At 38.7% G+C, this 16202-nt stretch overlaps 1 protein-coding gene and 1 non-coding gene across 2 annotated transcripts in view; one reads left to right on the forward strand and one right to left on the reverse strand.

Annotated features, from left to right (window-relative positions):
• The window catches only part of LOC145415432 (glutamate receptor ionotropic, kainate glr-3-like), a 348498-nt gene that overhangs the window by 218880 nt on the left and 113416 nt on the right, over nt 1-16202 (forward strand). Inside the window, exons 5-6 of the mRNA XM_080284711.1 lie at nt 3547-3663; nt 3945-4110. Of these exons, the coding sequence (XP_080140837.1) occupies nt 3547-3663; nt 3945-4110 (283 nt within the window). The remainder of the gene's footprint in view (nt 1-3546; nt 3664-3944; nt 4111-16202) is intronic.
• On the reverse strand, nt 13498-13616 carry LOC145415493 (5S ribosomal RNA). The gene has a single exon (XR_013900093.1). It is a non-coding gene; the product is annotated as a 5S ribosomal RNA (ribosomal RNA).

Here is a 16202-nt window from a genome sequence, read left to right on the forward strand (position 1 = left end):
GAAGTGAGTGCAAGACTTATCGTGGCATAAGTTTACTGTGGTAGGGAAGATATATGAAAGAATTATTTTAAAGTAAGAGAGATATCAGAAGTCCTAGTGAGTGATGAACAGGGTGGGTTTAGGAGTGGCAGAGAACGTGTGGATCAATTATCTGCAGTGAGACAGATAGCAAAGAAGGCTCGTGAAAAGAGCTATAAGGTGTGTAAGGCATTTATGGATCTGGAAAATGCATACGACAAAGTAGACAGAATTGGATTGTGAAAGGTTTTGCGCACGTAGGGTGTAGATGGTAAGCTGCTAGGTGCTGTCAAGAGTTTTTATGATGGTAGTGAGGAATGTGTAAATGTAAATGGGCATCTAAGTGAATGGTTCACGATCAGTGTGAGCTTGCGACAAGGTTGCGTTATGTCCTCATGGTTGTTCAATATATATATGGATGGGCTGATGAGTGAAGTAAAAACGCGAGAAATGGAAAGAGAGATGGTGTTGGTAATGAACGGTAATTGATGAACTATCTCAAATTTGTTGAATGCTGATGATGTAGTGATACTTGCAAATACCGGACAAGAGCTTGTTAGACGAGTGCAGAGTTTGCTGATGTTTGTGAGCGTCGTGCCTTGAGAGTAAATTTAGAAAAGAGTAAAGTGATGATGATCGAGAGAGATGGTGACTCCCAGTGTGAGATTACAGTGAACTGAGAGAGACTGGAATTGGTGAGAGAGTTCAAATACCTGGATACAGTGATAGAAAAGAGGGGAAAATGTGCAAAAGAAGTGGAAAGTAGAGTGACTCAAGGAAAGGAGGTAGCTGGTGCTATGAAGGCCTTGATAAGAAACAGAGGCTTGAGTGTTCCAGGTGCGCGAGGCTTACATGGAGTATTAGTGCCAACTTTAACATATGGATGTGAGACTAAGGTATGGCATGAAAATGAGAAGTCAAGAGTGAGAGATGTGAAGATGGGACAGCTGAGGAATGTATGTAGAATACAAAGAGTGGATAGGATACGAAATAATTTGATTCGTAAAAGATGCGGAGTGAGAAAGTCTGTGGACGCCAGAATTGAAGAGAGTTCGTATGGTCGTGTGGAGAGAATGGATAACAATAGGAAGGTGAAAAAGGAATAACTGAGTGAATTTAAAGGAGGGAGGAGGGGAGGTAAGCCAAGGAGAGGGTAGGGGATGTGGTGATGAGTGTGTAAGGAAAAGTGGTATGGATGTCAGTGAGGCTTGCGAGCTGACAGAAAATCGAGCTGGCTGGATGAATGTTGTGAGAAGAAGTGCATGATCAGCGATTTGGCACCCATTTTTAACGTGACAGCGTTCGGATTGACTATCGGATACGTTTATGTGAAGCTATAGAATGTGGTGAAAATTTTTGGCGTATCAGATAGTGCCAGGATTCCGGCGGCTTGACTGATGAGTGAATGGAAGAGTGGCCCATTGGAGTGGGCAGACTTAGGCTGTCTGGATGCCGCCACTCCTCACCCTACCCCAGGGTGGGAAAGGAGGTCCGGATGATGATGTTGATGATGATGATGATGATATTGACGATGATGAAAACTTAAATGACCATCATCCTCTTCAATTCATTGTCATCTTTTTATCTTTACATTCCTGCTTTCAGGCAGTGCCTGTCAGCTAATGAAAGATTGCTCTATCCAAAAGGTTTTAATATCCTTTCTGTCCTACTGCGGGTTTTTGATTCGACCGTTCGAACTGAGGAGATAAACCGCAGGTTTCATTTACCATGTCATTACCAGAGTGCTTGATACACCTGAATATAATGGACAGAGCAAAGTAAAAATGATATGGAAAATATGTCAACCGACTGAATGGTTTACTATACCGTATGCATTTCAAATATTTCCCCTAATTTGAAAAAAAAAAAATCGTCTGGATAATAGCATGAATAATATACTGTACATGTGTGTGTGGGATATTTGCCCCACACTTGGTGGAGCACGTGCAAAACAGAGAGCCCGTCAGAGAAGCTGCAGAAATAAAGCTCTCAATGAGAGCGTAGCGGGGACAGCAAACTGGCAAACGAGGGAAAGGCGGCAGAGACAGGGGAAGGTGCGATGGTTGGTGGTGAGATCGACTGCCTGATGATCGACAAGTCAGGGCGGGGCTTGACGGTGGATGGTGAGGCCGGCAGCACGATGGTTGAACGAGGGCAGGGCGGGACTAGAGCCAGGTAGACAGCGCGGCGCCGATGGAGAAGTCGCCGACAAGCTCAGGCGGAAACGCCCCGAAGCTGCCCTCAGCCCCCTTGCCCATGGTAGAAAGGGCAAAATAGACTTGCCCAGCTCTCCAACAGCAGCAGGTGGAAGCACGAAAGGCGAGGCCCGTTCCTGGTCGTCACAGATGGCACAGCCCCGGTCCAGGTCGTGTCGGAGGGAGGGTTGTCTGCCGGGAAGTCTAGGGAGGAGGACCCTCAACCTCCTGATGGGCAGACCAGGGCACTCCCTCAGATAGAAACGACGCGCCCGTCCCTCGGCTGGTATGGCTGCTGTGGAGAGCTGGTCCTGCCGGGAGGTCTTGCCGCGACGAGAGATGGGCTGTGAGTGGTAATATACATAATACGACCTTATTATAAAGGCAACACTTAGGTCCATGAACAAAAACTACTAGATGGAAAAAGAGGGATACATAAGATAGGAAAGCAACATCCATTTTCATATAGAGATGTGGATTAAGAGAAAATAATCTTTTCTAAAACGGTCAATGAGTTTTGGATATGGCCAAGCCCGTCCTACCTAAACCTTACCCATCCTACCTTGACCTATCCTCCCTGAACCTAACCTTTCCTACCTATTCCTGTCTTATCCCAGTCTATCCAGATATAACTCATCTTAGGTTATCCAGTGCAAATCTACCCTACTGTACCAAAACCTACCCTACCCTATCCTAACATAGCCTCTCCCACTCTACCCCATCCCAACCTACCATAAGCTAACCAACCCAACCCAATCCAACCCCAACCTACCCTAACGTAACATACTCTAAATTTACTTATCCTGCCTTACCCTAACCTACCTTATCCATATCTACCCTATCCTAACCTAACCCAGTCAAACATAATGAATGGGGATCTGAGAGGTTGTAGACTAAAATCTATGCAACCCCCAGTGGAGTCTATGCCCCTTAGTCTTGCAGTGCATGTGTTTTATGTCTAATGGAGGATGATGAATACCGAATACAATAAACTATGAATGAGCTTGTGGAAGTTTATTGTACTTCACATTCTTCACGTCATTTTATTTAATTCTGTATCAAGTAGATCTGTGACACTTTACACTCTCATGCTCCTTAACTCACTTTCAGCCAGTATAATAGTTTGGCTTTAGCTACAACAAATTACTAGCTCGACTTGGATCTAACATGAGAGGGTTGATGACGACGAGTATACTGTACGGACTATACAGCCAGTACATGGGCCATATGTCTTCTGGCGGGCTTGTCCAATGAAAGGTTAATACATGGCAGATGAGTTTATCATGTGTAATGCTTCCTTTGTGGCATCACTAACGGCTCTCTCCAATGATAGTCTCACAAACAGTAGGGGACGCAGTGGCCGTGTACCGTCGCTGCATGTACTGCAAAAATGGCGAGGCGGCTGTGGAACGCATAAAGTCCTGGGATATAGCTATCAGCCATCAATATAGTAAGTATAATACTGTAATGGTAAACAGAAAACTTAGAGATAAAGAAAGTTCAGATGGTTTGTCCTATAAGACAAAGCCAGGATTCTGGGGGTTTGTATGGTGGGTGAATGAGTGTCTGCCTCGTGTCACTGTCTGTCTTTCATGCCCTTTTCTTCCCTTGTTTCTGAACCTTACCTCACCCCGCTCCTTAGAAAAAATTGATCAGGATGATGATGATGATGATGATGATGATGATGAAGAGCGTGAAATTAATGATCACTACTTCTCCCATTTATTTCAGATCAGTTCAAGAATCTACACGGACACAGGCTTCGGATGGTCGTAGTTCCTTACTTCCCTTATATTGACTTTGTGAAGAAAGAAGGGCAGCCTGGACCTATTGTTAGTTTCAGAGACTCGATCGATTCACGGCTAGTCCAGACATTCGCAAAGAAGATGAATTTCACGTAAGATGACTGAATTATATACCATTCATTCATAGTCAGAGAGATTAATATTTTCATACTTCGTCTTACCTTGCAAATTAGTTGTCGGATTCTCGTAATTGCAGGTACAAATCAAGCAGAGTTAGCAGTGTCTCACCTCCCCTGTGAAACACACATTACACGCGTGTGTGCATATATATATATATCCTCCCATAATGGATTTGCCTGGTCCTTTAAAAAAAAATCAGGTGTCACAGCTTTTATCACGCCGTGGTCGAGGGGTAACAGTGCCTGGCTTCTATCTAAGAGGTCTAGGATTCGAATCCCAGTCGGGAGAGTAAAAAAAAAGAAAAAAATATTTGTACACACGCGTGTAATGTGTGTTTCTCCAGCAAAGACGCTCGTGTTGTGTCTGGGAGAGATTAAAACTGCTCTGTCACTTGCCGAGTTGCGTTGGACTGTGAAATAATCCTAATGTGATATAAATAATCCTCCCATAATGGATGTCACGGGGGGATGTAAATTTAAGAATAAAAGCTAATATTAATCGAAAGTAACCACAAGGAATTGACTTGTGAAATCAAGTAGTAAGTTTTACTTTATACTGGCTTACTTCGCCGATTCTCTAAGGACGAGAATTTTATAAACTTTCTCAACAGTACACAGCAGAGACTATCTACTCACGATTGCTGTATCATTAGAACTGTTAGCCTCTGAGAAAGTGTGATCTTTACCCCCTGACAATCAATAACAAATACTAATAATGGACAGGTTCTTGCTGATGCTAACTCCTGGCTGGCACAACGGATTTAAGTTTTGATACATAAGAACTGGCGTAAATACCAGTTGTGATTACTATAAGAAGTTTGTGCTAAGTAGGAGTAGCAACTATATTAAGCTCAATATGGAGAAATTAAACACAATTAATACATTACATTAAGCGCAAAGAAAGAACTGTAAATTATTGATTACAATGAAAAAAATTACGTTACATGAATCTCAAAAATGAAATCAAGAGGGGAATTCACTGTCACTGGGGGACTAATGAATTCAAATACCAACAGAAACACACTCACTCATTCAAAAGCTAATCAGAATTAAGGCTAAGAAATGAAACAAAAATACTGGTCAGCGAAGGGAACGGAGCTGACACTATGAAAGTCTGTGCGTCTGTCTGTTGAACACCAGGCACTGTTATTTGTTGCTTGTCCACTACGCCGATCACCGTAGGTGGAGAGATCCGGAAATTGCTGTACAACGGAGACACTTTTCTCTACACTGGACACAAAACAACCCTACCCTCGTGGCGGTTTGAAGCTGACTTAACAACGTAAGCAAGGAGCACAAAGAACAAGAGATGGGCGGCTCAATGTCTATTCAGAAAGACAGTCACTAATGAAAACAATGAGAAGGTTTATGAAAGCTCATTACGGTCTGAGTGCAAAAGCAAGCAGTTAACAGACTAAGCGAAAGTTTACGCATTGCAATATTCTTCAGGTGTTCCCAATACAATGCTAACAATGAAACTGTGACAGTGGATTTATCTGGTTCGTCAAGAAAATCAGGTGTCACAGTTTTTATCACGCCTTGGTCGAGTGGTATTAGTGCCTGACTTCTATCTAAGAGGTCTAGGGTTCGATTCCTAGTCAGGAGCATAACAATGTATTTGTACACACACGTGTAATGTGTGTTTCTCCAATATATATATATATATATATATATATATATATATATATATATATATATATATATATATATATATACAACAACGGAAAACAGTAAGCTAAAAAAAAACATTGGTCAGAACTAATAATTTTGTACTTTCCAATATGCCAAGCGGGATACAGATGAGCTGGAAGCATTTGTTGCTTTTATAACGACGACCACACCATTTCGAACATTCTACATAATCCGTAACCTGAGACTCAAATTCTCATAGCGTCTTATTTGTGGTAGGTGTAGGCGTTCACCATCCACTCACTCAATGTAGTGCATCGTTAGGGGTCTGCCGTTTCCTCTCTTCCTCCCTTCCTCTTCTGTCTTTCTTTCCTTCATTCTTTCCTCTATTTTCGGACTATGGGTGACTACACTCCCTCTTCTGCCATTCTTTCCTTCATTCTTTTCTCTTCCGTCTGCCTATGGGTGACTCTACACTGAGTGACAAGTCAAATGGTTTCCTGTACACTGGAAACCATTTACTACGCTTGGTGAAAACCATATAACGAAGTTATGGCACCTGGAGGTTTTGTGGGTAAATAAGGTGCTCCTATCAGATTGAACCTGTGTAGGTCTATGTCCAAGGGATGGTTGAAGTTTACTGCTCACATAATATATATATATATATATATATATATATATATATATATATATATATATATATATATATATATATATATATATATATTCTATCTAAAGATCAAACTCTCCAAAATGGTTTGATGGCAATTGTGCCATAGCAACAGCCCAAAAGTCATTAGCATATAACTCTTACTTAAAATCAAAAACATCTGAATCACTCTCCCAATTTAAAATTGCTAGAAATCATGCAAAAGCTGTATTAAATCTATCTAAATCAAACTTTCTTCAAAAGCAAGCATCAAAACTACTTAACAATCCTATTGACAATAGAATATTCTGGTCAGCTCTTAATTCTTTCAATAATAACTTTAACAAGTCATCTTCCATTCCCCCACTAAAATCTTCAGATGGCAATATTACAAATGACCCACGTGGGAAAGCAGATATCTTTGCTAGTACCTTTGCAAGAAACTCTACCATAGATGATACCAGCCAGAATGTCTCAGTACTGGAACTTGATTCTCCCGAAATTGCCCCACTTAAAATACAGACAAGATTCGTAAAATCCATCCTAGACAATTTATCTACCAACAAAGCTCCAGGCCCAGATGGAATTCCGCCAATTGTTTTCAAAAAGTGTTCCCCTGAACTTGCCTCTGTCCTAGCCAAATTATTCAGACTATGCATACGTACTTCTTTATTCCCAAATTCATGGAAAGAAGCCAATATCCACCCAGTTCCGAAGAAAGGAAGTTCGTCTGACCCCTCCAATTACAGACCAATAGCTGTCACATCTTCTCTTGGTAAGGTATTTGAAACTTTAATTAATAAGCATATTGTTAAACATCTTGAATCCAACAACTTAATTAGTGATAGACAATACGGTTTTCGCCACGAAAGATCCACCATTGACATATTCAATCTCTTAACTCATACCATCCATCAATCAACTGATCTTTTTGGAGAAACTCATGCAGTAGCTCTTGATATCTCTAAAGCTTTCGACAGAGTATGGCACCGTTCCCTGCTGTCCAAACTCCCTTGCTATGGACTAACGTCTTTTGTTCCTTTGATTTCTTCTTATCTTAGTGACAGGAAAATAAGAGTAAAAGTAGATGATGTATATTCGAATTTCCACTCAATTAACGCCGGCGTGCCGCAGGGATCAGTTCTGGCGCCAACCCTATTTCTGGTTCATATTAATGATCTCTTATCTGTCACTCACAATCCCATTCACTCATATGCAGATGACTCAACAGTACATAGTTCATTCACACTCAGACATCCATTTACAAAATCTAATGTCTCTACCTCTCAACTCAGTACAGCCATCTCCATAAATCAAGATCTAGCTACAATCAGTGAATAGGGACAAAACAACCTTGTCTCTTTTAATGCTAGTAAAACTAAATATATACAGTTTACTAATAGACAGATATTGCCAGATTCGTACATTACCTTCAGTGCTACTAATATTCCCATCCCCAAAAGTATTGAAATTCTTGGTGTCTCACTTGACAGTGCCCTCAGCTGGACCTCTCATGTCAGATCACTTGCTAAAACCGCCTAAAAGAAACTTGCATTATTGTACAGAATCCGTAACTTCTTTGCCAATGAGCAGTTAGCTGTAATTTATAAGAGTCATGTGCACTCTCAGCTTGAATATTGCTCACCCTTGTGGAATGGTTGTGGAGAGGTTGCATTAACACAACTAGACAAAATTCAGAATAAAGCTGTTAGAATCATTAACAACCCAGCCATTACATATAAACTACCTCCCCTGCAAGTAAGAAGGAATGTTGCCTCCCTTGCATTATTTTACAGATATTTTTTTGGCAAATGCTCAGATGAAGTTGCGTCAATGGTGCCACCTCTCCATGCCTTCCCTTGTGCTACACGGGCATCTGGTAGCGCTCATGACTGGAATGTCACTCAGCCATATTGCAGAACTTCTGCCTATCAGAATTCTTTCATTCCCCGAACTGCATCTCTCTGGAACTCGCTTCCCCAGAGTTGTTTTCCTCCAAATATCAACCCACAACTGTTCAAGTCTAACTGTTACAGATATTTTAAGAACAGAGGACACCAGTAATCTGGCGTATGGATTATTTTTTTTTTCCCCATTTGTTTTTCCTTCCCCCGTTCTGTTATTTAATATATATATATATATATATATATATATATATATATATATATATATATATATATATATATATATATATATTACACATATGACAGAAAGTACAGCTTCATTTGCAGTAACTAGAAAAAGGTAGTGTTCATGTCTAGAAGGTTATAACACTAAAAAAAAAAACCTTTGGAGATTTTTGTATATATATATATATATATATATATATATATATATATATATATATATATATATATATATATATATATATATATATGTGTGTGTGTGTGTGTGTGTGTGTGTGTGTGTGTGTTTGATATTTAAATATGCGTGTATTTAATATAAAATACATTATTATATATTAAGCTTACCCCACTGTATATAAATACATACAGTAAATATATTAGTATATATATATTAATATATATATATGTGTACTTTGTAAACTATATATATATATATATATATATATATATATATATATATATATATATATATATATATATATATATATATATATATATATATATATATACCACGTATACTATTTATAATATAAATTTGTTATATATACATTTATATGTGCAGTAATAAAAACTATTATTAACCCCAGGACTGTTCAGCACGGGTATGTGGGTGGGTCCTTGCTGTTCACCCGTCTCCTATCTAGTGTTGCCATATCACAATCCCATTACAAGAATTGGAATAATGAGCAAGAATGAGCCATATGGCATGGAAATATATAGGATGTGTTTGCGTTACCCTGATCACCCCGCCGGTGATTAATAATGAAATGCGACCCGTTTATTTTCCTACTATTTAACACTTACTATCTATAGAATACAACAAATAAATTATTTTTAAGGGTTTTAATCTATAGGCATCAACTGTTTTTTTTTTTTTTTTTTTAATGACGTCTAGCAGGGGTGCACGAGTTCTGTTTGCTTTAGATGGGTGGTTAAATGCTTCAGAAGGATGCTTCAGACATCTAGAGGTTGTTTTGGAAGCAGGGGGTTGGGTATACAAAATATTAAACCAATGAGACTGAACACATTATTATTTTCCTTCTACTCAACATTTATTGTATGTTGAATGCAATATATATAATTATTGCACTGAAATTTACTAACTTGGCTTGTATCGGCTTTAGTATTATCATACATCTGGCATGGGTGCACATAATTATTGCCCGTCTGCATGCGTGTTGCCGACTTTATACCATTCTGTTCTATTTTTAATTAATGAATTCGGTATCGGATAATAAAAAGTATTGTCTCTGCACAGAGGCCAAACGATGTAATTAGCTTTTATTACCTCTAACACAAATTCTAATATCTGTGTCTCACATAACTGACATTGACGGGTTTGCGGTACAAACTTTCCTGTCCAGTCATTCCACAGCACTTCGTCGTTGTGTCATAGTGCATAGCTCTGAAGGGTAATGGTAGTTTTTCTTATGACTACATATACTACATATAAATTCCATATATGCTAGTACTAACAATATGTTATATATAAATATCGGTATATAGATAGATAGATAGAGAGAGAGAGATATAGATAGATAGATAGATATAGTACATACATATATAAACAAACCAGGTAAACTACTTATACTATAAATATCATATATATATATATATATATATATATATATATATATATATATATATATATATATATATATATATATGTATATATATATACTGGTACTATGTCTATTATATATACTATATCATTAGCATATATCTATCTATCTATCTATCTCTATCTATCTATATACGTATTGAGAATATATATATATATATATATATATATATATATATATATATATATATATATATATATATATATATATATATATATATATATATATATATAATAAAAGACAGGGTGGAAGTGAAGTTAGCAGGGGAGTGAAAGATAAACATGGTAGATTACTAGTGGAGAAGGGAGAAAAAGTGAGCAGATGGAGAGAACACTTTAAGGAATTGTTGAACGTAGAGGATGGAAGTAATGCGAGTATAAGTGGCTGGGGAATGGCTGGGAGAAGGAGGGAGGTGAGAAGACAGGTAGAAATCAGTAGGATAGAGGTTGTGGAAGCAATGAAGAAAGTTAAATCGGGGAAAGCCCCAGGAATTGATGGAGTGTGTGGTGAGATGCTGAAGCATGGGGGAGAGATAGTAGTAGAATGGATGTGGAAGATGTGCAGATTGGCCTGGGAGGAAGGTAGAGTCCCGGAGGATTGGAAGTCAGGTATAATTATGCCCTTGTACAAAGGAAAAGGGAAAAAGAAGTGTGTGGTAATCATAGGGGCATTTGTCTTCTTAGTATAATAGGAAAAGTGTATGGTAGGATACTTATAGACAGAGTTAGAGAAAGAACAGAGAAATTAGTTGGAGAAGAACAGGGAGGCTTTAGGAAGGGAAGAGGTTGTGTAGATCAGATATTCATTCTTAGATCTTTAGTGGAAAAGTTTCTAGAGAAGGGAAAGAAGTTGTATGCGGCTTTCATGGATTTGGAGAAAGCATATGACAGGGTGGATAGACAAGGATTGTGGAAAGTGTTAAGAATATATGGAGTAGATGGGAAGTTGTTGAATGCTGTGAAGAGTATGTACGATGGTGCGAAGGCTGCAGTGCGTGTGGATGGTGAACTAAGTGAATTTTTCTCTTTGAAAGTTGGGTTGAAACAGGGATGTGTCATGTCTCCATGGTTGTTCAATCTGTACATGGATGGGGTAATAAAAGAGGTACAAGGTAGGGTAGTGGATGTTGGAGTGGCCCTGGTGAGAGAGGATAGTGTTTGGAAACTCCCTGTACTGTTGTTTGCAGATGATACTGTGTTGTTGAGTGAAGATGAAGGGGAGCTGCAAGGCTTGGTGGATGAGTTTGAGAGAGTGTGTAAGAAACGGAATCTAAAGGTGAATGTAGGGAAGAGTAAAGTGATGGTCTTTGAGAGAGGTGAAGTCAGTGAATGTATAGCAAGGTTGGATGGTGAGGAATTGGAAAATGTGAGTACGTTTAAGTATTTGGGTAGTGTGATGAGTAAGGATGGAGGTTTGGAGGGTGAAGTGCTTGAAAGGGTACAGCAGGGAAGAAAGGTTGCTGGTTCCTTGAAAGCAGTGATAAGAAACAGGGAAGTGAGCATGGAAGTAAAAAAGTTACTACATGACAGTATTGTGATACCAACTCTAACGTACGGAAGTGAAGCTTGGACGTTGTTGGAAGGACACAAGTCAAGAGTGAGAGCAGTGGAAATGAGTTATTTAAGAGGAGCCTGTGGAGTCACGTGGAGAGACAGGCTGACAAATGAGGATATAAAGGAGCGTTGTGGTGTGGATGTGGATGTGATAGGAAGCGTTGTGAGGAACACACTGAGGTGGTTTGGCCATGTGGAGAGGATGGAGGGTGAAAGACTGACGAAGAGAGTGTATGTGAGTGAGGTGGAGGGTGGAAGAGGGAGGGGCAGACCGAGGATGAGATGGCGGGATGGGGTGGAGAGGTATATGAGAGAGGGGGGTGTGAGTTGGGAGCAGGGTAGTGAAATGGCGGGGGACAGGGCGACTTGGAGGCGATTTGTTTGTGGCCACCCCAAACGGGATTGAGGCGTCTGGCAATAGATAGATAGATAGATATATAATATATATATATATAATATATATATATATATATATATATATATATATATATATATATATATATAGGAGCCTCTGTGGTACAGTGCTAAAGTGTGCGTTTTCGTACATGGAAGAACAAGGGTTCGTGCCCCTATATATATGTTTATATATATACGCTTTATTTTATATAAGGTATATATTAAATAAATGAATATATACAATATACTATACTTACTGTATATGTAAATACATACATTATATATACATATATATATATATACTATATTTGCATACATATTACAATTATGTACATATATATAAACTATCTATCTAGCTATCTATTGCCAGACGCCTCAATCCCGTTTGGGGTGGCCACAAACAAATCGCCTCCAAGTCGCCCTGTCCCCCGCCATTTCACTGCCCTGCTCCCAACTCACACCCCCCTCTTTCATATACCTCTCCACCCCATCCCTCCATCTCATCCTCGGCCTCCCCCTCCCTCTTCCCCCCTCCACCTCACTCACATACACTCTCTTCGTCAGTCTTTCACCCTCCATCCTATCCACATGGCCAAACCACCTCAGTGTGTTCCTCATAACGCTTCCTATCACATCCACATCCACACCACAATGCTCCTTTATATCCTCATTCGTCAGCCTGTCTCTCCATGTGACTCCACAGGCTCCTCTTAAATAACTCATTTATAAATATATTATATATACATATATAATTATTACAGTGAACTTAGGTAACCAGTGATTTCATGAAATCTGTAGTCAGTTCGTGAAATGAGTGTGAATTTGGATTCATTAATTCAGGCTAAGTTAATTTAGGCTGCAATTAGGTTAGACTGGGATAATCTAGGGTAAGCTTAGGTTAGAATAATCTAGGTTAGTGTTGTTAAGTCAGGTTAACTTAGATGAACACAGAACCTTACCTAACCTAACCTAACCTAATTAACCCAGATTTACCTAGCCAAAGTTTAACCTAGATTATCGTAGCCTAACCTATCCACAGTCTAAATTAACCTTGCCTAATATAATTCACCCCAGTTCACATTTATCTCCCGAACTGACTAGGTCTTTCATGATATTACTGGTTCCACAAATGCAAGAGAGAGAGAGAAGGAGCCTCTGTGGTACAGTGCTAAAGTGTGCGTTTTCGTACATGGAAGAACAAGGGTTCGTGCCCCCCTATATATATATATATATATATAGATAGATATATATATATATATAGATAGATATATATTCATTCATTGCCAGACGCCATGTATCCCAAACGGGGTGGCCAACGGCTTAGAGTTAATTGTTTTACAGAGAGGGGCACTAATCCTCCACCAACCCCACTTGACACGTAGGGATGCCAACAGCATCTGGTGTTCCCAGGCGGTCACCCATCCAAGTACTAACCAGACCCAACGTTGCTTAACTTCGCTGATCGAACGGGAAGCGGTGTACTCAACGTGGTATGGCCGTTATATATATATATATATATATATATATATATATATATATATATACTTTATTTTATATAAGGTATATATTAAAAAAATGAATATATACAATATACTATACTTACTGTATATATAAATACGTAGATTATATATACATATATATACCATATATGCATACATATTATAAGTATGTGCATATATATATATATATATATATATATATATATATATATATATATATATATATATATATATATATATATATATATATTACAGTGAACTTGGGTAACCAGTGTTTTCATGAAATCAGTAGTCAGTTCGTGAAATGACTGTGAACTGGGATTGATTAATTCAGGCTAAGTTACTTTAGGCTGCAATTAGGTTAGACTGGGATAATCTAGGGTTAGCTTAGGTTAGAATAATCTATGTTAGTTTCGTTGTCAGGTTAACTTGGATGATCACTGAACATTACGTAGTGTTCTTTTAATTTAACCTAACCTAACATAACCTAATTAACCCAGATTTACCTAGCAAAAGTTTAACCTAGATTATAGTAGCCTAACCTATCAACAGTCAAAATTAACCTTGCCCAATTTTAATTCACCCCAGTTCACATTTATCACTGGAACTGAGTAGGTATTTCATGATATTGCTGGTTCCACAAATGCAATGTAATCTATCTATCTGTCTATCTATCTATCTATCTATCTATATAAGGAGCCTCTTTGGTACAATGCTAAAGCGTACGTTTTTGCACATGGAAGAATGAGGGTTTGTGCCCTGCTAGGGTAATAATATTTGGGAGTGTTCACCCCGCCACGCACTGCTTTGGCGGATATAAGGGGTGCTGTGGTTGAACCAGTGTCGCATACTCTAAACTGTGCTTGCACCCAGTCGGCTTGCACGGGCTGATTACATTTGGTTCACAGATTACACACACATCTATAACCACCCTAACATTGCACTCACACTTACAAGCACTTCTCACTCTATGTTCAATTGTCATAAATGACTTTGTGTCATAAAAGACTGTGTAGGTTCATTTGTGGTTGAGTTATATATATATTTTAGATTTATGGACAAGCGGTTTTTATATCTTGGAGTAGCTTCCCATTTGTCATGTAGTGACAGGAGAGGTAAAGAATAGTATGGGACTATTTTTATTTGTCTTGGAAATATTAACAAGTCTCTCACACGGAACGAAGTATAAGTTCCGGGTAGCTACCTCCCTGTCTCGCTATCTGTCTCTCTCTCTCTCAAATTGCCAAGCCCTTCTCCCCGTGACCTGTCTCCTCTGAGGCCTGTCTCCTTCTCTGTTGCCTGTTCTGTCGCTAACCTCCGTCTGAGCTCTTTTTCCTAAATTCTGGTGTAGCAGGGGTGTGTCACGTGTGTTCCTCGTGGATGGAAAGTTCTAGCAGCCTGTGTGTGAGTATGTGTGTATGTGTGTATATGGTCACTAGGCGCTGTTGTGTGCCTATCAAGCATTCCTTGCGTTAAGAGTGTGTAAGCATGTTTAGCATTGCTCGATTCTCGCAGACACAATACCCTCTCATCATCTGACTCCCTGCTTCTATCTGTCTCTCTACCTATCTATTTATCTATCTATTTATTATGATTTGCAATTATAATATGGAGTCCTACCACACAATCTCTACCAGGCAACCTAAGCACTTGGTAGAGATACATAGGTTGTATTGTTCCCACTTCGGTCTGGATAAGCTGTCCTGCAATGGATACTCAATGGCTTATGAATTATATATATATATATATATATATATATATATATATATATATATATATATATATATATATATATATATACACATATATATATATATATATATATATATATATATATATATATATATATATATATATATATATATATATATATATATATATATATATATATATACACACACACACACACACTGGCTAGGGTTCCTGGGGTTGCCGGGCCAAAAAGGCAAACACTATAATCCTGTTTGCGCTAGTTCAATCTTTCTTTCCATTCCAGAAAGACTTTCTGCCATAGTCTTAAACTGTGGGCAGGCGTTCACCTTGCCTTACCCGTATCTTTAGGTAATCTTATCGCATGAAAGGGAGAGCGTCCACTGGTGAAAGGGAGAGGTTTACCACGGTGTAATACTGGAGTCCGCAGTGACTCTTACAGCACTCCTTCACATGCCCCTTCGTCATATGATAGCAGCTTTATGCAAAGAAAACTATGTAGAATTTGAAGGCCCATATGGTGTGTGTGATGGGAATTTTAATTTAATGATAAAAACATCATGTGAAGAATATTTTTGTCGTTTTAAAAGACTTCACCGCTTCTCTGGGGATGGTTAATTTATGACGAGACGAAAACAAAGATGAGATACTGTATCCACTTCCATTTTATTTCTTAAAATTTCCACCAAGCTGTTTATGGGATATGGTGCATGATACTTTTATAGTTAGTTTGATTAGTGCGTGAAATAATTCCTATAGTAAATAATGCCCGAGGACTACCTAAACAGACTGGTGCACAGTCAGTTAGTTTGAATTGTGAAGTCTCATGATTGCGTTCCACACACACCACAAAGCCAGCCAGGAGACAGGACGTATGTGCT

Source organism: Coenobita brevimanus, chromosome 102 (assembly GCF_032717465.1).
Source record: "Coenobita brevimanus isolate Jiangsu-jjx chromosome 102, ASM3271746v2, whole genome shotgun sequence".
Classification (NCBI taxonomy): Eukaryota; Metazoa; Arthropoda; class Malacostraca; order Decapoda; family Coenobitidae; genus Coenobita; species Coenobita brevimanus.